At 44.5% G+C, this 27,295-nt stretch overlaps 1 protein-coding gene across 4 annotated transcripts in view; it reads right to left on the bottom strand.

Moving 5' to 3' along the window:
* The window catches only part of sdk1a (sidekick cell adhesion molecule 1a), a 539,170-nt gene that overhangs the window by 18,397 nt on the left and 493,478 nt on the right, over nt 1-27,295 (bottom strand). For all 4 annotated transcript variants that reach the window (XM_060943068.1, XM_060943067.1, XM_060943066.1 and 1 more), the window contains 6 exons: nt 13,136-13,251; nt 12,470-12,656; nt 11,743-11,880; nt 11,180-11,341; nt 10,574-10,699; nt 10,135-10,299 (listed from right to left, as the gene is read on the bottom strand). In XM_060943068.1, the coding sequence (XP_060799051.1) occupies nt 10,135-10,299; nt 10,574-10,699; nt 11,180-11,341; nt 11,743-11,880; nt 12,470-12,656; nt 13,136-13,251 (894 nt within the window). The remainder of the gene's footprint in view (nt 1-10,134; nt 10,300-10,573; nt 10,700-11,179; nt 11,342-11,742; nt 11,881-12,469; nt 12,657-13,135; nt 13,252-27,295) is intronic.

Consider the following 27,295-nt stretch of genomic DNA (forward strand, 5'->3'; position numbering starts at 1 on the left):
AAAGCAGTTTTAGAACTGTGTTGGAATGTGTGAAAAAACAACAACAATATTACCTTACCTATTGTGACTTGACCTGATGGGATTAAGAGATGGCAGTAGGAGAGGCTTTCATTCTTCTCATTGAATGAATGGAAATTTTTTACCCTTCTTATTGAATACCGTTCCCACTGCCAACACTTTATCCCAAAACAATAAGACACAAATTTTTTTGATGGCCAGTTAATTGTCCAAATCAATGGAGCAGATTTAAGGTTTTGTGCTTGATATATTCCTAAGACTGAACAGAATCACCTCAAGTGATCAAAACGGTTCGACACAATGGTTAAGGTCAGTTTTTTTTTCACACATTCCAACACCGTTCTAAAACTGGTTTTTACAACATCTTCATTTATCTGTTATTTAAAAAAAAATACAATCATGACATACATAGTACATGGATCTTATTGTAGTAGAACTTCTGCTGAATACAAAAAAAGTCATATGACTTTGCAAATACTGCTTAAAGTGCCATTCCACTATTGGATGTATTTTTTTGGCATAAAATACAATATATTTTATGACAACATGACTAGACAGAGAAATCTTTTAGCTTCAAAATGATATATCAAACATAATTTTTTGACAACGACAAGTATATTAATTTTGCGACCAAAGTCACCTACCCTTTTAATTTCCACGCGGTAGTGAAACGTGATGTCATCGGCAGGTTCCCCTTCTTGTGTACCACGTCACGTGTGACGTGGCACAGATTATCAGCAATGGCGGATAGAACGCGATTGTCAGCTTCGGAAAAGAAGCGAAGGAAAATAGCAAGTGATGCCCAAAGGAGACGGTCGATGGTGAATATCGGCACAGCAATCGACAAGTGGAAATCGCGTTCTATCCGCCATTGCTGATAATCTGTGCCACGTCACACGTGACGTGGTACACAAGAAGGGGAACCTGCCGATGACATCACGTTTCACTACCACACGGAAATTAAAAGGGGTAGGTGACTTTGGTCGCAAAATTAATATACTTGTCGTTGTCAAAAAATTATGCTTGATATATCATTTTGAAGCTAAAAGATTTCTCTGTCTAGTCATGTTGTCATAAAATATATTGTATTTTATACCAAAGAATACATCCAATGGTGGAATGGCACTTTAAGCCTAGGTCACAACCGGACGTACGATTTTTTTGGCCGTGCGATTTTTGGCGTTTCCCAAATCGCTGCATTTTTTTTGTTCATGGAGAAAGACGCACGTTGGCCGTAAGTTTGTCTTGCAACCTGAAAAAACCGTAAGCGCCCGTAGAGTTTGTTTGACATGACAAAGAAACCTCTGCGGCCGGTCTGCGGCCAGTCTATGGCTCGGAAATCAGCACGTCTCACGCGCGCCCTCCGTGCGTTTCACACGCACCCTCCGTGCGTTTCTTGCGTTTTTTGCACGTAGACCGGCCGTAGGAGCACATACGGCCGGTTGTGACCGAGGCTTTAGATTTGTTGAAATTGACAACAAAATCAGACCATGCCAAAATCATTAGAGTGCCAGAAAATACCCTCAGACCCCAGAGGGTTAATCCTAGTGGCTCAACCTATATACATCAACCCCACATAGAAGTGAGAAAAAGATGTAAAAACAAGAAGATACTGTACATCCTTTGTCCATTTTATAATGTTGCTCCACCTTGCAATTGTACAGTTAGAAACTATAGCTCACATTTTCCATGCCATTTAAGCCATCCTCTACCCTTCGTCAGTGTCAGTGTGGGTGCATTGTTCTCAATCCAGCTGTCACATTAACACTGCTTCACCTGACACACTTATATCAGCACCACCTACTCTACCTTGCCACTACCATTAGAGCCACTAATATTTAGTGCTCCTCTGATGGTCCCTTTCCCTCGATGGATGGGGTAGAAGACAGCCGAATAACCGCATACCAACAGAAGGCCTACAATGAGTAACTATTTATCTACAAAGTGCAGCAATAAGAAAATTGCATCTGATAAACTGACCAATATACATGGAGTGTATAATGGATTCCTGACAAAATAACCATGTTGTTTTATTTGCTTGACAAGCAATAAATATGATAAGTCACGCCTGTTGTTAAATGGTTGTACTGCATTTCCCTAGGTGATTTTGCAACAACAGTCAAAGAAAATAAATGGTTATCTCAAAATAGAGACCTGAAAAGACTCTCTTTATGAAACAAATGTCCACCAATATGCTGACAAGTGTCCTTGAAGATCATCATATTGCATGAGTCACATACTGAATTGTGCATGCAAGTGAAACCTCATCGCTGCTGTTGCATTAAATGACTCTGTGCAAAATTTTTTTGTTTTTTTTGTTTTTTTGCTATTTTCTATGGATGATTAAAATAAGGATCTAGTGCAGTTCAGAACAGGTCCCAGTACTGTAATTCCATTGACCTTTGTGGTCAGAAGTGCACGAAACTACAACTAATCATGCTGTCATTGGGTGGGAAGTGTATAATTCTTGAAACTAACCACGTGAGGTATTCCACAGATATAATGGACAGAATTCATTAGTTAGAATTCTCCATGCATAGCTAACATATGACAGTGTATGACTAGCGGCAAGGAAAACGTTTTGAGGCAGCAGATTACCTTTAGAAACCATCGTTTGCCATCACTAAAGTTAAAATTTTGTAGTTAATTAAGTTTGTTCAGTTAAGTGACACATACAGTTACACAGTTTGCCCAAATGGCAGCCTGGCAAGTCTCTACCACAGAAACAGTCAATAAAGGAAATACACAGGCCATAGTGTTTGGGCAGGTTCTTTAAAGGAGAACTGAAGGCAAATTTATTATCAAAATTCTATTTCTCATTTTATTAAATATAGGAATGCATTTTGATAGCTATTTTGTCACTGCTATAGCAAGTTATGAGTGTTTGAAATATGATATGTAATATATATCAGTCCATATGTCAAAGCAATGGCCATAAACGAGATTCACCAAGACCTCTGTGAGACATCATAGGACGGAAGTAAAACATACAGCGGAAATCAAAGTGACCAACATCTGCCAACGCTGTCAAAAGACGTGCACGCCCTCTTTTGAATGCTGATGTAATCAAGCAGGAAGTTTTGTTTGTTTTGATAGCAATCGGGAAAGTTTGAAAAAAGTAGGCAGTAATCGTCATTTAAACTCGTTTTTGTGCAATATTTCGTTTGGAAAACAGTTTTCAAAATGGCGGCACTGGCACCTGCCTGACACTTCACATTTCGAAGTCTCGCACAAGTCTTGTGAAGATCGCGTGGATAAGCGACGCCTGCTGTGGACCAAATGAACTAAATTCAACGTGGCTAAAAACCGAATAGGCCGATAAGTATCATATTTAATTGCAATTAGTTGCCAATACAAGTCACGATATAAGGTTACTAAAACTGAAAACGTAAATGAATAACACGTTAATTAAGAAATAAAGCAAGCTTAAAAATGACTTCAGTTCTCCTTTAAGTATTGTAGCTTAAAGAAGAAGAACAACATTTAATCATCATTTTGTGTCATCACACTACTGCTTGCCAATAGTGAGCAAATTTGAGTGCCACACCGTTGGCCTGTGCCAGGTCCTTTATAGTGCATGTGTCATGCAGCATGCCATAGCTCAGGAGATGTTCCATAGTCTGGGGGCCCGGTCTGCACTTGCAATCTGCTGCATCTTTGATGTATCCCCACTTCGCCATATTAGATTTACATCTCCCCATGCGTACCCACAGTCTGTTCAGACTGCGCCATGTTATCCGTGGTTGGTCGAAACCAGGAGGGAGTTTCTCTGAGGGATCGATGGGCATACAGTATGACTATCCTCTGGAGATTTGTCGAGTCTCTCTTCCCAGAATTTAACCCTTTTGGATGATGCATTGCAGTTCAGGAGTTGGACAAAAGATAGAAAGCTTCTGCACGATTTCAAATGCTGGGGTGACAAAGGATGGTCATAAAGGGGGTGTCTTTCATCCTCCGATTGCCCAAGTCATTCTTTTTGGCTGGCTGCAGCTCTTCTGATATCAGGAGGTGTGATACCAGACAATAGATAGATGTTGTCAGTCTTGGTAGGTTTCATGCACCTGCTAATGCAGCGACAACGCATGTTCAATACAGAATTGAACTTCTTTGCCTGAGTTGAGAATTCCCATACTGGGCAGGCATATTCAGCAGCACAGAAACAGAGAGCCAGAGCTGCTGATTGGATGGTTGTTGGATTTGCTCCCCATTTTGAGGTACTCAGCTTTTGAAGAGCATTCCTGGAACTGACTTTCCCCTTAAGCTTGGTGATATATGCTTTGAACGTCAAGGAACAATCAAGAGTAATACCAAGGTAGATTGGATTGTCACAGTCTAACATTTAATTAAATGTTTAATTTTATAGTGCCTTTCACCAACTCAAGGATGCTTTACAAAATACACTACAAACACTTTCTCTGCTTTCACGTGAATGGAGTCACATACTTACTCATACTTGGTAAGGTCATCTATAGTCTGCCTGCTCGTGCTCGGTTAGAAGGTTCCTCCATTGGATCCTGTTGGAGGCGACTCCCAGAGTGGAACCGATGTCCCAATGTTCACCCAGTAGATGCTTTATGTCGGAAGCAATAGATCGTAAAATGCTCTGATGAGGTCGTCCAACACTTCGGGCACCGTGTGAGGGAGTCCAGTTAAGAAGGTACTTTGGTAGTTGAGATGGTTCCATTCTTGCGACGTGGCCAAAGTATCGTAGCCTATTTAACTGAGCATGGGTACCAAGATGATACCAAGGGTACCTTACCGTGGCAGACACCTTAACGTGATGGTAAGGTTTGTGTGTCTCAGTGACCCCTAGAGCAATGCCGGCTGGGACTCTTGTCCCTGGTAGGCTCAACCATGCCGGACTGGTCAAAGGGTAGAGGCCAGATGAAGTTCAGTCAACCCCTCCCCCATACTAGGGGGTTGTGCACCGGGCTAGCTCCCCTGTCACAGAAAACCCGCCATAGCTACCGAAACTCGTGGAGTCACATACCCTTCCTTTTGGGTTAGCTTTTTGATCCAGGATGTTTAGTAAGTGTGTGCAAATCAACTTAAGAGTCCCTGTAATGTCATGGCATGTTTATCTGCTGGACAGACAGTTCGAACAGCAGGGAATGAGTCAGACAAATGTTACTGTTCTCACACTAGGATTAAAGTCAATTGCAAAAAGTGTCATTTGACTTCTTTGCAGACTGCTCAGTGGCATAAGAGTTGACTTGTGTACCTTCTTGACAGAAGACAGAGCAGTCTCAATTATGAATGCAGTCATGAAATTGCAAGTGGCTAGACACTCCCTGTATGAACATGTATACTTCTGTGTCTGGCTAGGGGACTATCATTTGCAACTCTAGTAATGAAACTGGGTATATTGTCCTGCACATCATTTCAATGATGGCTGTAAGCTCAGTGCCTGTCAGCCATATCACAAAAGGTATGGTAGTAATGTGATGTACGTAGTAATGTGAACACACTCTGCATAGCTGTCCGAGTACATGCTTTCTTTCTGCAAAAAGTCTAGGGGGAGTAAAACTAAAGTGGAAAACAAGTCTCAATGTTAGCATATTAACATCCTTAAGCTGTGTGGTTAGTGTTGCAATGTTTTCAGGAACCCTTAAGGAGGTCACACCTACTTGCATGGATCAACAACACTGTGGTGGTGGTTTACACCCATTACCATGGAGGCACAAAATCACGTCAGTGACCTTGAGATTGGCCAAACAAAATCTGGATGTGGACAGATGTACATGGTTTGTCTCATCTTCTGTCTAGAGAGCTGCATCCACTATTAGTCTGATAGTGGCTGTCCTGTCACACAGTAATCCCATGTCTAACGATTGGCAAATTTACAAAGCAGTAGTTTAACTACCAAGGAACACCTACAGGAGAGCGGAAGATGATCTATTTGGGTACAGATGGTTAAGTCACTGTCCAATGTGGTTCATGTTGAGGAAGGACATTTTTGAGCATGATTGTCTGTATGATATTCTGCTGCTACCATACTTGTAATGACACTGCAGTGCATCCAACAGACTATGCAACCAATGTGTTAAGAGCCATATTCAGGCTGAACAGACCACGAGTTCACCTGTTACAGGTGTTATGGATGAGCCCTCAATGCCAGCTACCTATTGGACCAGACCTGCAGTTCAAAATGAACATGTCACTGGGACTCAGCAGACCAGACTCCTTGAGATTATGGTTCTCAACCCTGGGAGTGACCCCAGCATATTGGCATGTTTGTAAGGAAACACATGTACTCTTATGAGTGTGCATGCTCCACCTGTGCACTGCCTGTATACAAAAAGTGGAAGGTTATCTCACGATGGTGTGAAACACTTATTCTGCACCATGAACAATGTTCTTTGCAGAATCAGTTGGAAGCATCCTTTTGGGGGTCTACCCTAAGTGTATGTGGCAGAATTGTGTGTGTACTTGTGACTGTTTGATGGTTTGACACTGGGAACCCATAAAGTAGTCAAAACTTTGAGAGTATGGAATATCTCCAATCATTATACAAACCAATGGTTCAGCAGTGGGATGGATCACACTGCAGCAGTTTGTGCAATGGCGCAACCGAACCAACAGAACATGCAGATATAAAGTCTCTTTGATGAAAGATAGTCTTAAGTTGGCCATCATTATGGCCAAGCAAGTTGGTGAATTGCACAAGTTATCAGTCAGCACACAGTGTCTGCACTGGGATCAGGAATTCAATAGTATGTGGACACCTGACCATCACACCCATATGTGCCAATTCCAAAACCATTGAAACTGACAGAGAGTTGGTCAACCCTTTGCTATTATAATAACCTCCACTCTTCTGGGAAAGCTTTCTACTGTGGGAATTTGCCCTTTTAGCCACAAGAGCATTAGTCAGGTCAAGCACTGATGCCGAGCGAGGAGGTCTGGGATGCAGTTGGTGTTCCAGTTCATCCCGAAGATGTTCTGTAGGGTTGAAGTCAGGGCTCTGTGCAGGACACTCAAGTTTTTCCAATTGAACCTTGGCAAACCATGTTTTCATGGAGTGCTTTGTGCACAGGAGCATTGTCATGCTGGAACATGTTTGGGCCTCTTAGTTCCAGTGAAGGGAAACTTCAATGCTATAGCATACAAAGATATTCTTTACAACTGTGTGCTTCAAACTTTGTGGCAACAGTTTAGTGAAGAGCCACATATGGGTATGATGGTCAGGTGTCTACATACCAGACAGTGTATCAACCAGTTAGCCCACTGGGTAAAGGAAGAGATTATGAAAACATACTTGAAAATAGATTAAGAGATGTCTTCTCATCTCATCTCATTATCTCTAGCCGCTTTATCCTTCTACAGGGTCGCAGGCAAGCTGGAGCCTATCCCAGCTGACTACGGGCGAAAGGCGGGGTACACCCTGGACAAGTCGCCAGGTCATCACAGGGCTGACACATAGACACAGACAACCATTCACACTCACATTCACACCTACGGTCAATTTAGAGTCACCAGTTAACCTAACCTGCATGTCTTTGGACTGTGGGGGAAACCGGAGCATCCGGAGGAAACCCACGCGGACACGGGGAGAACATGCAAACTCCGCACAGAAAGGCCCTCGCCGGCCACGGGGCTCGAATCCGGACCTTCTTGCTGTGAGGCGACAGCGCTAACCACTACACCACCGTGCCGCCCTAAGAGATGTCTTCTTCCATTAAATGCCATTTCACATGCACTATAGCTACTTCCTGGACAAGTAAAGGACTACGAGGAGTATCAATAGCAGGCATTTGTGAAGAGGTGACATGAAGCTCATTGTGTCACCTTCACCAGATCTGACAGACTGAATGTTGCCCATGTCCCCTTTGATTACTTTGAGTAATTCTCATTCTCACTAGTGAGAACCTCAGCACTTAAGTGATTTTCATACTCAGCAGGGAGCAGTATCAACACCTTGATTGATTGTAACTATGAATAAAATAGAATTTAAAAAGCGTGCTGTCTGAGGACAAACTCTCATCACGGCTTTGACAAGGCCTCCACTAGTGCCAAATCAAACCGGTGGTCCTCCACTCAGGTGTAGAACCACAGTTACATATGTAATAGTCTGTTTTCTCAAATAGTCATAAGGTCACTTACGTATATGTGAGTAAACCCTGAGGGCATGTCACTGTGGTAGAAGTTTGACATTTTAAATAAAATTTTTTTTGCTTATGTTGCCAAATCTGACAAAGTGTATTTGATATTAGTACTGTATAGTTCTACAATTTATCAGTGGTTAAAAAAAAAAAAAGATAAAGAATAAATATTTCAGAATATCCCTGGACTTGCTTCGTTAATACATACAGTATATCTTAGCCATCTGATAAGGCATGTAATAACTCAGAGGAAAAAAAAACAAAAACCCCACCCCAAAAAACATTAATTATTTATTTTCACATGTGCAAACCTGTGCTTTATTGAGGTATTTCACCTGATGTCACGGGGTCACGTGACGCCCCGGTGTCCGCCATTTTGAAGGTCAAGCTAGCTAATGTCAACAACATAGTAGCTAGTACGTTACTGTAGCAATGTTGATGTTCAGTCATTTGGATGACTGTTAAAACCTTTCAGTCTCAAGTTTTTCCTTTACTGTATTTACTAGTTTACTGTAATTATGATCCGGCAGCTATTTACGGTGTAAATAGCTGCCGGATCATAATTACAGTAAACTAGTAAATACAGTAAAGGAAAAACTTGAGACTGAAAGGTTTTAACAGTCATCCAAATGACTGAACGTAAACATTGCTACAGTAACGTACTAGCTGTGTTGTTGACATTAGCTAGTGCTAACAGCTAGCTGCTAGTACACTGCTACAACACAGACACCGACCCTAATAATACAGTTCTTGGTCATTGCCTGGTAACAGCAAATTTATAACGGGCCATGTCTCAACAGACTAAGAAGTTATTTCAATGACATTTAATAACATTTTGTTTATCCTGAGGACTGAAAGTAAATGAAAATGTGAACAAACCTTAGCTGTAATAAGATGGCGACCACCGGCTCCAGGGACGACCCGCTGATGTAGGCATGTTACCCAGCCTGACACAAAATATTTGTAGGCATCCAAACTCTTATACGCTTTCAGATCAATACCTGTGTATGGCGATGGGTTTTTAACGACATAGGCATACAGATCATGTGGGCCGAAGTCAGGTAAAGACGAGGGCTTCATGTACTTCCGTACGTCAGTCAACAATCCTGGTGGAAGCAGGTAAACGTCGTTCTCTAAGCCTGCTAACCTCAATTTTTGCAAATACCTCTCCCTCTGCTCGCCCTGTACTGTAAATGCCCTACGTCGCTGGATAGTGAAGGTGTTTTCTGCATCTCGCTCCTTTTTCTTTTAAGTTTTTCGTTTGCTGCCTTCCTCGCATTCAAACTGATTCGAGCCGTGACGTCCAAAATGGCAGCCTAACGATGCATCACATGACTTGGTCACGTGGGTGAAAAACCTCAATATAGAGTATAAACACTAGTCACTGTGGCTTTATCACTGCTGATAAGGAGTTAGTCCAAAGTACAGTTCATGTGAATGCACAACAACAGCAGGATGCAGTCAGAATGAAAACAAACATGTAAATTATTAAATAAGTCCCAAGATTAACCCTGAACCTGAACTAGTTGCAGGGTGCCACTGACTTTAGATTTCAAATGACACACTGTTCCAACCCTCTGCACTTCACACATACATGACTTCTTTAACAGTATTAAATTTCAGGCTGAGTTTAAGTTTATAAATGAAGAAACTGTCAACAGTATGATCAGACTTTGGCAAATCCAAAATGTTAACATGCAAATGTGAATAATGAGAAAACTCCAGGTCTACATGACTTTCTAAATAGATAAATCTAATTTGAATAAACCCGCCATCATAAGAATCTAAGCTTTTTTGGCTGCACTTCGTAAATGCGGTTATTGGCAAATTTTAATTTGGTCATTTTTGCTGCAAATTACACATAATTTCGCATGTAAGCCTAAATGAAGTCTGCATCAGATGCAGATGTTTTCTATGTAGGCTACAGTACATTAGCACACATACATAAAAATGAAAAGCCTGTTGCTAGAGCCTCACTCACTGAGCAGCCACCGAGTGAGAAAGGAGTATTTACCCGACATGGCAGCAGAGGGCGCACTTGGCTCGCCGTAGCCGTGCTCGTTGACAGCCAGCACTCTGAACTGGTAGCTGACTCCGTGGCGCAAACGATCCAGACTCACAGTGTGGGAGGTGCTGGAGGAGGGCAGGTGCCTAACAAAGGTATCCCACAATCCCTCATCTGCAGTACAAAGTCACAGTCACAGACAAAGGAAAATCACGCAGTCTCTCAATTTCTGACATGCTCATTCCTGGGTGCTATGCTATAATGCTTAGTGTAATTGTAATACAGGATGAGAACAAATACGAATACATGTTTTGCAATGAAAACCTATATGTTCCTGAGTTCCTATTCATTTACATCACTGTATTCATTTACATCGGATATGTAAAAGAGTTTATAGAGATCAAGCCTATAATCTGCTGTATGCTGTATTTGCCTGATGGTTACACACCTGAAGGGCGTGCCTCGATGACATAGCCTGTCACATGGCCAGCTCCTGTATCTCCTGGTATCCAACGGATGGTCAGGCCAGAGCCAGACTTCGTGACTGATGTTTTGACGGGGGATCCTGGAGAACCTGCATAAAAAAAAGTGTACTCTGAATGGTGCAAAAAAAAAAAAAAGTATCTCTGAATGCCTACGAATTATGTGCTAATGTTTCAGCAGCACCATATAGGTTTAATGAAAATGCTAACACAGAGTATTACTATACACACCTCTGTTGTGACCATGCAACTCTTTTTTTTTTTACTTTAACATATCAGTACAGTGTTAAACGTAAATTGTGGTACCTTTCAAATGTATTTCAGACTGTCACAGAAGATAAGAGTTAAGGACTACATGTCATTGTCGTATGGATAAAGACAACCTGAGCATGAAATGAAGCCTTACCCTGTCTGATCCATGAACACACACTTCTGTGACCTACTGATTCATGCTCTATTAAGCATTTCTTTCAGCTCTGCTGTAGCTATGTTACTGTATGCATTGTGTGCCGTGTTAAGCATCATGAGTGGCCTGACACCAGGTGATTTGTTGTCTGATGTGGCTCACACACCTTGCACGGGTCCTGCTGTGATGTTGGCCTCGGCCTCGGGGCCGTAGCTGACGGTTTTGGCCTGCACACGAAAGCAGTAGGTCTCCCCCTTCGTCAGGTCTCGCACCTTTAACCAGCGTTGCCAGCTGCCCCGAATGTCCACTGTCACCACTTTGCTTATGCCTACACACACACACACATGTTATTATTATCTATTGATTAAAAGTAAATAACTCTGTGCTTGTTGACACTAAAGACAATTAACATAATTTTCAGCTCCAGGATAAAATGAAGGAAAATATCAGATGACAGAACTGGAAGAATGGCTTTGCAAAAAGTTTCAGCAACAAGATGCTGCTTATGAGCCAGTGATAATTTATGTGGGAAAACTTAAAGAACTGCTGAGTCCCCTGAGGCCTTCTTGGCACTTGATCAGTAATTCAGAGGTGTACACAACTGCTGGCATCTGTGCTGTTTATTGGCATAAACTTAGTGTACTGTGAATAATAATACTAAAAGCAGTAAAAACATATTGCAAAAAATGAGTGCATATTGCTTCTTGTAGAACAGCATATAAGGCGTACCGTGAATAGGGGCAGTGGGCTCATATACCACCCTGTAGCCCTCGACAACTCCGTTCGGAGACACAGGAAATCCCCACGACACGTTCAGAGTAGTGCCGGTGATTTCAGAGAAAGTAATAAAGCTAGGAGCACTTGGGGCTAAGAGATGAGGAGAGAGAGAGAGAGAGAAAAGTTTGGAGCATGCTGAATAATAATGAAAATGAGCCCAAACAGAAACACCATGTTAAGAAAAGCAATAAAAGGTGACCACAGGTTTTCTTACTCTCTGTACAATTAATTCACAACATTCATCAGCTCTGTGTTCTCTGTTCAACATGTGCTTCCTGTTGCTTTGGGAAATGTCAACAAGAGTACGAGAGCCTGTGTTTCCATGGCTTGTGCTAATGAGGTCACAGCCAGACCAGTTGAATAAATTCTGAACTGTTTTTTTTTTTTGTAGATGACTCATGGATAGAGTGTAGCTTGCTGCCATTGCAATGAGTGAGACCCTCAGGTCAAACAATGCCCTGCTGGTGCACAGTTCCAAGTGACAACTGTCACAGAGGAATACATAATTTAATGTGCAACATGCTACTCAGGATGAATAAAACGGACTTGATTTTTGTGGTTTGGCTGCTGAACATAGCATACGTTTTATGATTTAACCCATTAAGGGAATGGTGCTTGATCGATGGCAGAGCAGGTACAGTAAGAGTGTAAAGTGAAGTGAAATGAGACAGAGCCTGACCTGACTGAAGAGTGCGCCCCCTCCTGGGCTCACTGAGTGGACCATCTCCTGCCGCGTTAAATGCAGACAGTTTGACCATGTAGTACGTATAGCTGGTCAGGTTTTTCAGTCGCACACTTGTCTCGGGCAGAAAGAGGATCTTCATCTTTTCCGTTTCGTTCTGGTTGTCCATCTCCCAGTAGTGAATCTGGAGGCAATGTAATGGGAGATGGGGAAAAAAAAAAATCACAAAATGCAAGGGATGCAATTGAAAAGCTGTCTTTGCTGCATTCTAAACATTCAATTCAAAGCCCTGGCTTACTGCTGCTTCCTAAAAGATGCCAGATATTGCAGAATGCACATTTTCAATAAAAGCTTCAGGAAACTGGAAAAAATAATTCTGCTGTATTCATGCATGGTTTCCCTGACAGCCTCCGTCTGAGTGTCATGCATTTTTCAGCAAGGATCTGCTTAACCTCTGACTGGTCATAATTATTTCATGGCCCAAATGACTCAATCTTTTAAACACACTGTCGAACATGATTATCTATTACAATCATTATAAAAGACTGAAAGGATTTATTCTAGTTATTTCACATCCCCAGGGAGATGGAGAAGGGAATGAAATGATCAGAAAAAAAGATGAAGTTTAAAAAAAAGAAGAGAACGAGAAGGAGAAGTTATGACCTTATAGCCCTGGATGATGCCATTCTGCGTCTCGACTGGGGGCGGCTCCCATTGCACCTCAAGCTGGGTGGATGACACGGTGTTGACCTGGATATTCTGAGGGGCCACGGAGGGAGCTGCGAGAGCATGAGAGATAGTATAAATAGTATAGTATAGTATAAACGCTCTTTCCACAGTCACCACCCACAGCAACACTGGTTCAATACAAAGTCCCAGCATCACACATCTCATCTCATCTCATTATCTGTAGCCGCTTTATCCTTCTACAGCAGGGGTCTTCAATCCTATCCACAAAGGGCCAGTGTGGCTGCAGGCTTTCATTCCAACCAAGCAGGAGCTACACCTGATTTCACTTGTTTAATCATTTCACCCTCGTCTCCAATCAACAATCAAGTGAGCCTCCAATTTGGCTGTAATGAAAGCCCGCAGCTACACCGGCCCTTTGCGGATAGGATTGAAGACCCCTGTTCTACAGGGTCGCAGGCAAGCTGGAGCCTATCCCAGCTGACTATGGGCGAAAGGCGGGGTACACCCTGGACAAGTCGCCAGGTCATCACAGAGCTGACACATACAACCATTCACACTCACATTCACACCTCACAGTCACCAGTTAACCTAACCTGCATGTCTTTGGACTGTGGGGGAAACCAGAGCACCCAGAGGAAACCCACGCGGACACCGGGAGAACATGCAAACTCCGCACAGAAAGGCCCTCGCCGGCCATAGGGTTCGAACCCAGGACCTTCTTGCTGTGAGGCGACAGCACTAACCACTACACCACCGTGCCGCCCCAGCATCGCACATATTAACACATATTTAGTTAAAAAAATACACTTACACAAGCCGAATGCTAATATGAACTGAGCAGCACCCTAACATGACTCATTTCACATTCTTCTCCAGATGGGCTGAGGGGTGTGAGAACTAAGAAGCACTCCAACAACACAGATCACACTGACAGAACAAGCCATATTTCACACTGATCGCTGAGCACATCACACTAGAGAAATATTGAATCAGTCAAGCCTTTAATACAAGAGAAAACGGAAGCACGCCAACACATTTGGTTCAATTTCTTATACAAGAGCCCTGATTATGTATGAACATGATGGCAACATAATCTGAGCTCTGTATTTGATATACTGTACAGACTGCACTCTAAAGGGTGTTACAGCTATTGTTTCGTGTCAGACGGAATGTACTTTATAGGGAGCACCAATCCATTTCAGATTCAGCTTTATGATTGTGTACGAAGTTGAAAACAAAAATGGATGCCTTCATGTTCATCTTTTTTAACAACAAGCTAGCTAGATAACTGTGATGAGTGATGTATATTTACCTCCTCAAAACAGCAAACTGATATAACAAGGAATATCTGTGTTGATTGATATACTGTAAAACAAATACAAAACTCGTAGAACTGAAAATTAAGAAGCGCTACTTTGTTTACTGCTGATGCTGTGAGCAGCCATGTTCATTTGACATCAGTTGGTGAAATCGGAGGAACTTGGAGATGATGAGAGCATCCTGAGGTCCAGAGTAGATCAATTCTGAGTTGAGGAGACATTTTCATTGGTTTTTCATGGTCAGAGGTCAGACTTACAACCTCTGGACGAATGCAACTATACTCAGCAAAAATAAAAACTTGACACTCATTATTTTTCAAATAGTATTTAGAAACTTTTCTTGAAAGAGTTCTTGTTGTGATTATGGTTAAATGCATTGTCAAGGGCATTACGTCACACATTCATTCTACTGGTCGGGCCTACGTAGCACGTGCGAGAGCACTGCACGCTAAAATCACGTTTCCACGTGACACAAGTGACGTGACCTATTGATACACGTGCAATTGATCTCACGGTAGCAGAGTAGAGTGTCATCTCAGAAAAACAAGGTTTTATGGTTAATTATTTGTTAATTTGCAATGCCACGACTGTCAAACATTCAGTGTGAACATGCCATTGCCATGCTGAATACGGGAACATCCGTCACTGACGTTGCCAGGGTTATGGGATGCAGTCGACAGACCATCCATAATCTCCAGACACGTCTCCATCAAACTGGCACCACAGCCGACCGTAAGGAACCCTCCACAGAACTTGCAGGAGCTTGGTGCCATGTTGGTACAAATATGGCGGCGCATTCCCCAAGCTGTGTTCAGACGCATCATCCAATCCATGAGGAGACGTTGTATCGCAGTTGTGAACCCCCATGGAGGACACACCCGATATTGACATGATTTCATTAAGTTGTGACTCACAGTTTTTGATCATGGACATTGTCGTCGCATTTCCGGTGGAACCGATTCCATGACAAACATGATCTGTATGCTATAGCATCTTTAATGACAAGATAATTGAATACAATCGTTATTTCAAACCTATTTTCCAAAATGTTCAAATTATTGACTTTGAAACGAGTGTAAAGTTTTTATTTTTGTTGAGTATATATTCTCAGATTAGTGCAGTTTAGAAATCTGGTTACATTTATCATTGAAGGTTTGCATCTATGATATGACTTAAAAAATCCTTTCTGTCTAATTTAAGCAGGGGAAATTATGAACAGCTATGTTTGACTCAGAGACATTCATGTAAGCACTTCAAGTGACACCTAGTCAAAACTGGTCTTGTTTCATTATGCACAATACCAGTTAAAAGTCTGGACACACCTTCTAATTCAATGTTTTTTTAATTTATTTTTATTAATTAAAAGTCATTTCATGTCTTAAAGGTCTCATTGCATCGTTTTTTCATTAATTGTGCGGTGGTCTCTAGTATGAATGAATGCCCTGTGAGCCGGTTTTGGTGAAAAAAATGCTGTGGTTCTCCTGTTTCAGGCTGTTCTAGTTTGCTGGAGGAGTGGGTGGTGGGAGAACGACAGGATTTCAGCTCTTACTCATTAATATTCATGACATGTAAAACGTTACCTCTGATTGGCTAACAGCACTGTGACGCTACCTCCAGTGGGTCAGAACAAGCAGATGTGGGTGTCTTTGTAAAAACTGTTTTGATTGGCTATTATGGTCTTGACATCGATGTTTTGACCAATAACAATGTACATAACACAAATTTTACATCACATTCAACGAGATTTAAACGAGACTGTGGCAGCGGGGGCATGGTCAAGCGCCGGTCTGTGACAGGAGGGCGGAGTCAGGGAAGGTAAGTGGCAGAATCACTACACCTGATGTCAATTAACCTGTGTTTGTGTGTCTTCCCAGTGACCACGCCCTACTTAAGGAGGGAGAGCGAGAGCAGAGCAGCTCTTCCCCGAACCAGACACCGATTGCGTGTGTGTCTGCAATTATTTGCTAGTTGTTCACTGAAAAGTGTGGCAATAAAACCATTTTACCAACCTGAACTCTGTCCTGCCGTCTTCTGTGCTCCGCCCTTCTGTGAGAACCGCTACAGTGGTGCCGAAACCCGGGAACTATCTGCAGCGCAGAAGCCAAACAGCCCCATGGAGTCCTCCCCGTTCGCCGACCTGGTCCACGCCCTCGCCACGGCCCAGCAAAGCCAGCACCAGGCGCTAGTCACCCTCCGAAAGGAGCAGGAACAGCGGTTCGAGGCCCTGGTGTTGGCCCAGCAAGAAGATCGTCAGGTGTTCCGGCACCTCCTCGCGTCGGCGGGGTCTACCAACGCTCCCACTGCGGGCCCGTCTCCCCTAACAAAGATGGGCCCGCAGGACGACCCCGAGGCATTCCTCACGCTCTCTGAGCAAGTCGCGGAGACCTCGGGGTGGCCGATGGATCAGCGCGCGGCACACCTCCTCCCCCTGCTAACGGGAGAGACGCAGCTGGCCGTGCTACAGCTCCCCGCCGACCGCCGGCTGGCCTATGCGGACCTTCGCCGGGCCGTTCTCCAGCATGTGGGGCGCACCCCCGAGCAGCAGCGTTAGCGCTTCCGCGCTTTGCGCTTGGAGGAAGTCGGCCAGCCGTTCGCGTTCGGCCAGCAACTCCGGGACGCCTGCTGGCGGTGGTTGAGGGCCAACAACCGCGACGCCAAGGGGATCGTCGACCAGGTGGTACTGGAACAATTCATCACACGCTTGCCAGCAGGAACCGCGGAGTGGGTCCAGTGCCACCGCCCGGCGTCGCTGGATCAGGCCATCGAGCTGGCGGAGGACCATTTGGCAGCTGTCCTGGCAGCAGGACAGCAGGCAGCCTCTTCTCTCCTCTCCTCTCTCTCCTCCTGTGTCCCCTCCTCGCCCCATTCCCCCACCGCGGGGGCCGGTGCCACCCCAGCCGGCCTGCCGCACCCACGGTGCCCTCCCGTTTCTCCCTTCTGTGTCTGTCTCTCCCCCCCTCAGGTGAGTGAGCCCCAGAACACCGGTGTGGAGAGGAAGCCCGGGCCGGTTTGCTGGCGCTGCGGGGAGCCGGGCCACCTCCAACAGCAGTGCACAGTAATGGAGGTGGGCGCGGTGGTTCGGATCCCCGACGCGCCAGGAGCCGCCCTCGATCGGGCCGGAGCGTATCGCATACCGGTGAGTATTCAAGGGGATACATATCAGGCGTTGGTGGATTCCGGTTGTAATCAGACCTCAATTCACCAAAGCCTGGTGCAAGACGAGGCATTGGGGGGAGCACGGGGGTGAAGGTGTTGTGTGTGCACGGGGATGTTCACAGCTACCCTTTGGTGTCGGCCCACATTTTTTTCCAAGGGGAAAGGCGGCGGTTAATCCTTAGTAAAGGCGGCGGTTAATCCTTGCCTCACCCACTCGATAATTTTGGGGACTGATTGGCCGGGATTCGGGGAGTTGATGAGTCATTTAGTAAAGAGTGGGTCCTGCCATAGGTCAGCAGGGGGAGGTCCTGGTGTCGCCTTGGCGGGAGCAGCTGTCACAGAGCCGTCTACGTCATCTCCGCGTCAGAGTGAGGAGCCACAGGCTCCTCCTCCCTCTCTCGGGGAATCCCTGGCAGATTTCCCGTTAGAGTAGTCGCGAGACGAGACTCTGCGGCATGCGTTTGACCAAGTGAGAGTAATCGATGGTCAAACGCTTCCGCCGAACGCCACCCCGTCCTTCCCCTATTTTTCTATTATGAAAGATAGATTATACCGAGTGACGCAGGACACTCAGACGAAAGAGCAAATCACACAGCTTTTGATTCCAAAGAGCTGCCGGGAATTGGTATTCCAGGCGGCTCACTTTAATCCCATGGCTGGACACTTAGGGCAGGATAAGACACTAGCCCGAATAATGGCCCGATTCTATTGGTCGGGGATTCGCGGCGATGTCCGTAGGTGGCGTACGGCGTGCCGCGAACGCCAGTTAGTAAATCCAGCGGCCATTCCAAAAGCGCCTTTGCGCCCTCTACCGTTAATCGAGACCCCGTTCGAAAGAATTGGGATGGATCTTGTCGGGCCATTAGATCGGTCAACACGGGGGTACCACTTTATATTAGTTCTGGTGGACTATGCAACGTGATACCCGGAAGCAGTGCCTCTCCGCAATATCTCAGCACGCAGTATTGCGGAAGCGGTCTTCCGCGTCATCTCCCGAGTTGGAATCCTGAAAGAGATTCTGACTGATCAAGGCACCACGTTTATGTCACGAACACTGAACGAACTGTATGGGTTATTAGGTATTAAGCCGATCCGCACCAGCGTGTATCACCCACAAACGGACGGTTTAGTTGAACGGTTCAATCGCACCCTCAAGAATATAATTAAAAAAATTCATAAGTGAGGACGCACGTAACTGGGATAAATGGCTCGAACCCTTGTTATTTGCAGTGCGAGAGGTCCCCCAAGCCTCCACAGGGTTCTCCCCGTTTGAATTATTATATGGGCGTAAGCCGCGCAGCATTTTAGATGTGTTGCGAGAAAATTGGGAGGAGGGACCTTCACCAAGTAAAAATGAAATTCAATACGTTATTGACCTGCACACAAAACTCCACACACTCACACGCCTAACCCAAGATAATTTGCGGCAGGCCCAAGAACGGCAAACCCGCCTGTACGACAGGGGTACGTGCCTTAGGGAGTTCGCACCGGGAGATAAAGTACTCGTACTGTTGCCCACATCGAGCTCCAAATTGATCGCCAAGTGGCAAGGACCCTTTGAGGTCACACGGCGAGTCGGGGACGTCGACTATGAGGTGAGGCGAACAGACAGGGGTGGGGCGCTACAGATTTACCACCTCAACCTACTCAAACTCTGGAACGAGGAGGTCCCCTTAGCATTGGTGTCAGTGGTTCCGGAGAAGGCGGAGCTGGGGCCGGAGGTTCAAAAGGGGGCATTGGCATCGCATACCTCTCCGGTCCCCTGTGGAGACCACCTCTCCCCGACCCAACTCGCGGAGGTTGCCCAGTTGCAGACCGAGTTTTTGGACGTGTTCTCACCCCTGCCCGGCCGCACCAACCTCATAGAGCACCACATTGAGACGCCCCCGGGGGTGGTAGTGCGTAGCCGCCCTTACAGGCTACCCGAACACAAAAAAAAAGTGGTTCGGGAAGAACTCGAGGCCATGCTCGAAATGGGCATTGTCGAGGAGTCCCACAGTGACTGGAGCAGCCCGGTGGTCTTGGTACCCAAGGCCGACGGGTCGGTCCGGTTCTGTGTGGACTATAGAAAAGTCAACGCGGTGTCTAAATTCAACGCGTACCCAATGCCTCGTATTGATGAGTTGCTCGATCGACTAGGCACGGCTCGTTTTTATTCGACACTGGATTTAACGAAGGGATATTGGCAGATCCCCTTGACTCCACTATCCCGAGAAAAAACGGCCTTTTCCACACCGTTCGGCTTACATCAATTCGTCACACTTCCTTTTGGGCTGTTTGGGGCGCCCGCTACGTTTCAGCGGCTGATGGACAGGGTCCTCCACCCCCACGCCACCTATGCGGCCGCCGACCTCGACGACATTATTGTCTATAGTAATGACTGGCCGAGGCACCTCGAACATCTGAGGGCCGTCCTTAGGTCGCTGAGGCGAGCGGGTCTCACAGCCAACCCAAAGAAGTGTGCGATTGGGCGGGTGGAAGTACGGTATCTGGGCTTCCACTTGGGCAACAGGCAGGTGCGTCCCCAAATTAACAAGACAGCAGCAATTGCGGCCTGCCCGAGGCCCAAGACCAAAAAGGGGGTGAGACAGTTCCTGGGGCTGGCTGGCTATTATCGTAGGTTCATACCTAATTATTCGGACGTCACCAGCCCGCTGACTGATCTGACTAAAAAAGGGGCACCAGATCCGGTCCAGTGGACGGAGCAATGCCAGCAGGCTTTTTCCGAGGTAAAGGCCGCACTGTGTGGGGGGCCACTTTTACACTCCCCTGACTTTTCTCTCCCCTTTATGTTACAGACGGATGCGTCGGACAGAGGGCTGGGGGCTGTTTGGTCCCAGGAGGTGGAGGGGGAGGACCGCCCAGTCTTGTACATCAGTAGGAAGCTGTCAGTGCGTGAGGGGTGCTACAGCACCATTGAAAAAGAGTGCTTAGCAATCAAGTGGGCGGTCCTCGTCCTCCGTTACTACCTGCTGGGACGCCCTTTCACCCTCTGTTCAGACCACGCGCCCCTCCAGTGGATCCACCGCATGAAGGATGCCAATGCGCGGATCACCCGTTGGTATCTGGCACTCCAACCCTTTAATTTCAAGGTGATCCACAGGCCGGGGGCGCAGATGGTCGTGGCGGACTTCCTCTCCCGTCAAGGGGAGTCGGCTGCAGGCCGGACGGCCGCCCGACCTGAGTCGGGCAGTGGGGGTATGTGGCAGCGGGGGCGTGGTCAAGCGCCGGTCTGTGACAGGAGGGCGGAGTCAGGGAAGGTAAGTGGCAGAATCACTACACCTGATGTCAATTAACCTGTGTTTGTGTGTCTTCCCAGTGACCGAGCCCTACTTAAGGAGGGAGAGCGAGAGCAGAGCAGCTCTTCCCCGAACCAGACGCCGATTGCGTGTGTGTCTGCAATTATTTGCTAGTTGTTCACTGAAAAGTGTGGCAATAAAACCGTTTTACCAACCTGAACTCTGTCCTGCCGTCTTCTGTGCTCCACCCTTCTGTGAGAACTGCTACAGAGACTAAAGATGGCGACTTACAAATAATGTGTAAACATCGTTGGAGTTAATAAAGTTTGAACAGCATGAAGGAACATACCCCAACCCCCTGAAATTAATTTAAAAAAAATTCTCAAAGGATTTGGCATAATATAAAAAGGTCATTTTTTACTCAGAAAAAGCGGAAATCCGCCGAAAAGCGGAAAACTCTCATCCCTGCCTAGCTTGTGACCATGTCATGCATGCTAACGTGGAGAATATGAACATGCTATTTTGTAACAAAAACCTTCAAACAAAAAGTTCATATTTTACTTACAGCTTGTGAGCTGGTGGTTGATCGTCTTGACGGTACAGATCCAAGTATTAAAAACAACCTCGAAGCAAAACCACTACTGAAGGCACCGAAGTTTGAAAAGTCATTGTGGTTGAAATGATCAGAACACAGTACTAACGCTGCATTATACTTCACTGGTGGTGTTCCAAAGATAAATTCCAGCCATTTCTTCTTCAGCTCTTCTATCTTGAGTAAGAAATGCAACGTTGATGTGTTACTGCCACAAATAACACAGGCACAAACTTGTTCAGACATGTCTTCAACTTCCTGTTAGGTCCTCTTCGTTAGCTACTGATGAGATGGGCTCTGCTATCTCTCCTCTCGCTTAAATCCGAACTTTCTTCCCGTGGGCGGTCGCAAGCCAAGGTGGGCGAGGCCATGACTACTAATTTTCGAAGTGACGCAAGTTCATAGGGCTTTTTCAGATTCGCTCGTTTTTCTGATTATTTTCTTTCATAAGCTAATACAGGGAATGGGAGTAGAATTACATTTTCACATGCAGCATGCATATGCAACTCGGAGTGAACTATGGTATTTCAAAAAGAGCCAGTATTAAACGTTTTTGGTGGGATGGCATCTTTAAAGTAATGATGGATGTCGTTTCTCTTTACTTAATTGAGCGGTTCTTGACATAATATGGATTACTACAGTTGTGTAATAGGGCTATTTACTGTATGTTTATTCCATAAAAGGGTTTTAAAACATTTTACTGCACAAAATTCTTGGACTACCCAAGCTTTCAACTCCTTCAGGAGCCTTCTTCAGGGACGTGAAGTGATGTCATTCCTTTGAGCATGCAGTGCGCATGCCCAATAAAATATTGTCCCAAACTGCTGGTAGTTGATACCTACCCCCATCCTTGTTTAGGGAGGGTCTGTGGGTCCTAATCTGAATGGCCTCCTTCATGCCCTGTCTAAACCAATCTAAATCTTGATCCAATATCTTGACATTATCCAAATCAAATTTGTGTCCCTTATAATGTTTGTGAATGTGTTGAGAGACTTCAGAAGACGTAGAGCTCGGTCTGCATTGCTTCATACTTCTTGTTTTGAGTGTCCTTTCAGTCTCACCAACATAAGATGCACTACACTACTCCACAGCACTTCCTTCACATTTATGTAATTAAATACACCAGGCCACAGCGTTCACTCGTAGGGGTAGGGTCTTTAGGTCTCACCAACACCTGCTGTAAGGTGTTAGTTGGTTTAAAGTGGACCTGAACCCCATATTCCTTAAACACGTCACAAGTTTTCCGAGAGGTAAAACGTTCACATAGGGCAAAGTTTTCATGGAATTGATCGCTGTATAGATGAAAATCTTCAAGTATTTTTATTATTTACTGTTTGATCTCAAACGCATTAAGAAGGCAAGAAATTGCACTAATTGACTTTTGATGAGACACACCTGTTAATTGAAGAGCATTGCAGGTGACTACCTCATGAAGCTGGTTAAGATAGTATGCAAATCATCATCAAGGTAAATGCTGGCTACTTTGAAGAATCTAAAACGTGAAACATATTTTGTTTTTTAACATTTTTGTTTACCGCATAGCTCCATATGTTATTTCATAGTTTCGATGTCTTCAGTAGTGTTCTACAATGTAGAAAATAGTCACAATCCAGAAAAACCTACAGATGAGTAGAGTAGGAGTGTCCAAACTTTTGACTGGCACTGTAGCTTCAATGACATGCCAACATTTCTGTATGACCCATATGAAAAAGACAACCTGTGGTTAAAACAGTGTGTGTAATGTACTGATCACAAGAAGAATGCAGCTAATTAATGTCATGCTTACAGCTAAAACTAACCCTAATCTTAATCTCAGCTCCAAGAAATACATGCTTTGGCTGTTAATTTTCTCGATAAAATGTACAAGTATAGATACAAATAGGAGGCACACTATATTTTCCCCCCCTCATTTTGTCTGCTGGTTCACCTGTGACTGAGCTCCAGAGCCGAGCTCCAAGCTTGAGCCTCAGAGTTCTTCTGGCTTTGATCTTCCATACTCTATGCATGTTTGCAACAGGTGCATAAGCAACAGGGATGATCACAGCCTCGAGAGGATTGTCAAGAAAAGTAAATTCAAGAACTTGGGAGAGCTTCACAAGGAGTGGACTGAGGCTGGTGTCAGTACATCAAAAGCCACCACGTACAGAAGTCTTCAGGAAAGGGGCTACAACTGTCTCATTCCTAGTATCAAGCCACTCCTGAACCAGAGACAAGGTCAGAAGCATCTTACCTGGGCTAAGGAGAGAAAGAACTGGACTATTGCTCAGTGCGCCAAAGTCCTCTTTTCAGATGAAAATAAATTTTGCATTTCATTTGGAAATCAAGGTCCTACAGTCTGGAGGAAGAGTGGAGAGGCACAGAATCCAAGGCATTTGAAGTCCAGTGTGAAGTTTCGGTAGTCTGTGATGATTTGGGGTGCCATGTCATCTGCTGGTGTTGGTCCACTGTGTTTTATCAAGTCTGAAGTCAACACAGCCATCTACCAGAAGATTTTAGGGCACTTCATGCTTCTATCTGCTGACAAGCTTTATGGAGATACCGATTTCCTTTTCCAGCAGGACTCAGCACCTGCCCACAATGCCAAAACTACCACCAATTGGTTTGCTGACCATGATATTAGTGTGCTTGATTGGCCAGCCAATTCGCCTGACCTGAACCCCAGAGAGAATCTATGGGGTATTGTCAAGAGGAAGATGAGAAACACCCGACCCAAAAATACAAGCGAGCTGAAGGCCGCTATCAAAGCAACCAAGGCTTCAATAACACCTCAGCGGTGCCACTGGCTGATTGCCTCCATGCCATGCCGCATTGATGCAGTAATTCATGGTAAAGGAGCCCCAACCAAGTTCTGAGTGTATGAATGAACATAATTTTCAGAAGTTGGACATTTCTGGATTGTAAATCCTTTTTGAGATACTGGATTTCTGATTTTCATGAGCTATAAGCCATAATTGTCAAAATTAAAACAAAAAAAAGGCTTGAAATATTTCACTTTACATGTAATGAATATAGAATATATGAAAGTAAAAAAAACCTTTTTGATATTATAATTGTTTGAGATGCACTAGTATACACACATATACACATACATATACATACATATACACACACACACACACACACACACAGCGCCACCACCTTTAAATTCCTCACCCTCCCTGTTCCCCCCTCGAGTGGTGGCAAAAGTTAATCAATAGGAAATTTGTCCGTTTGTTTGGCCATCCCCCTTCCTGCTGTTGGGAGTAATCTGCCTGCCTGACCCCCTCTAATGATGCTGTTAATAACCTGATGCAGATAACCCTGTGCAGCTCCGCCAGATGCTTGAGTTTCTTATGACAGATTCATATTTACTGCTTCATTAAGCCTCTCACGAAAGGCGGTCATAAGCAGCCGGAAGGCGTGCAGGAAAAGAACCGCCAAAACTGTTGTCGCTGCTCTCAATAACATCTTACTATGGCCATAATTTTACACACTATGATCAGGCGTAAGGACTCTAATAATAATAATGCCAAGTAACAATGCTGTGAATGTGGCATGCCCAAAAATGACCTCATCTCCACCAAGTGTAAAAAAGCATGTTTTTTATTACTATGATATTCAAGATTACCTTAAAATCCAAGCTGACACTGTATTTGTAGAAATGTAGTAGCGTTCATTATTCTTGAGCGAGCTAATGCATCTTACTATCAGACAGACAGTAATTTTTATTTTCCAACTAAAGGCTTTTATCAGAGACACTGAACTGATCATACAGCAGATGATCTGCCCAACTCAACACCGAATAGTGCCATTTTTGTAAATCCTAACCCATAATGCAGTGCAGCAATTAGAGTCTGGTTTCTCATGGTGGGGTTCTGACGTCGTCATGTCCTGTCCTGCTGTTTGGCAGCTCATTAGATACGGAAAGCTGCTCGGGTTCAGCTGTTTGCCAGGCAAATGGAATATTGCTCCGTGAATAATTGCACTGAACTTTGGCTGTTTTTAGCAACGTGGCGACTTGTGTTGTATTTGAAGAGCACTCAAATCCACCACTTCATTTCTTTTGGTTGAAATGCCAGAGCAATGGAAAAGGATAATGTTTTACGCTTAGATATAGAACTGCTGAGTAGTGAGATCATTCGCATGAAAGTCTCTTTTAAAAGGTAGAGGTGGTCTACGGTATGTCTATGGTCTATGAGTGTCTATGTGTGTACATGTCCAAGTTACTGAAGAAGCCGTCAACCAGACAGTCTTGTTCTGCTTGGCAAAATATCTATTTGAGCAAGGTTAAGCCTGCAGGTATGCAATGTAATGTCAAAGAAAAGTAGATACTGAACAAGCAGCCTCTAGCCAGCAGCTTTTTATTTTTTAACTCGCTGCATGAACCCATCTGCAAGCCATTCCACAAGCTGTGAACTTCAGCATCCCACAACATATTTCTCTGAACCTAAATGATAGCCTCCTAAATCCCCTTAATTTTTTTCACTGAAGGGACTGACCAGCAGGAGAGCTTATAAATGTGCCATTCGTAAACAGTGTACTATTTTTGAAAGGCAAAATTTATGAAAATTGACTTGCAACCATGAAAAACATAAATGAATGATTTTTTTAAACTTTTATCTACACAAAACAACCACATTGTTGATAAGTGGACCTGTTCTCCAGAAAGCTTCTTTGCTCTTAGGTGAAAAACACGTCATGTCCTGTATGTATTAGTTCCTCTTGAATGTGTTATAGTCATCAGTCTTCTTTAGAGGGAGGTATGAAGCGCAGTTGCAAGTACTCACTGACTGACTGGCTCATTGTTCTTAGTTTATTTATAATTCTTACCTTCATTATTCGATAGGTTGACTCATACCCATGATTTCAGGGTGCTTTATCAGTAGAAATGTTGGCCCCCAAAACATTTTGTTGCCAGCCATTTGCTTTTTGACAAGACCACAACAACATATCCATTTATCACAAACTAAGCCTTGTTTTGTCTTATTTGAAGGTTGTTTGGTCTTTTTTCACTGTATCGTCATGCTTTTATGTGTACAGCACTTACTGCTAAAGACAACAAGGTTTGTATTAAAGTGTATCTTCACCTCCGGCTTTGAGCCTAACTCCACCCGCTGCATAATTTTGAAAACACTAAAAAGTGGTGTGTGTGTAAATGTGTGAAGCAGGAGCTGCTCAGTGAGTTTTGATCAGCTTCTTCTTCTTTTTGGCTGCTCCCGATTAGGGGTCGCCACAGCAGATCTTTCGTCTCCATTGCTCCCTGTCTTCAGCATCCTTCTCTACCACACCTGCCACTTTCATGTCCTCTCTCACCACATCCATGTATCTCCTCTTTGGCCTTCCTTGTTTTCGTTTGCCTGGCAGCTCCATCCTCAACATTCTCCTTCCAACATGCTCTGCATCTCTTCTCAGGATGTGCCCGTACCATCTCAGTCTCATCTCTCTTAGCTTAATTCCCAAGCTCTCCACATGCGCTGTCCCTCTGATGTGCTCGTTCCTTATCCTGTCCAACCTCCCATCGCAAACCTTAACATCCTCAACTCCGCCACCTCCAACTTTGCCTCCTGTCTCTTCGTTAAGGATACGGTGAGGGTTAATCTATGCTGATTAAAACTCACTGAGTTTTGATCAGCATAGATTGGAAAATGAAAGCAGTTTTACAGACTCCCACTCAAAGGCAGGGGCTATGGGAAACGGTCCACCCACCTCAGATTAGAGGGTGTTAACATTCTTTTTTAAAATAAATTTAATGACAGAGAAGTACTAAACACCTGACTCTACGTCATCGGCCTTACATGGTTCAGGATTACTTATACCATTAGATGGCATTTTGAGTTATTTTCAACCC

This window comes from Neoarius graeffei, chromosome 16, assembly GCF_027579695.1.
Source record: "Neoarius graeffei isolate fNeoGra1 chromosome 16, fNeoGra1.pri, whole genome shotgun sequence".
In the NCBI taxonomy this organism is placed as follows: domain Eukaryota; kingdom Metazoa; phylum Chordata; class Actinopteri; order Siluriformes; family Ariidae; genus Neoarius; species Neoarius graeffei.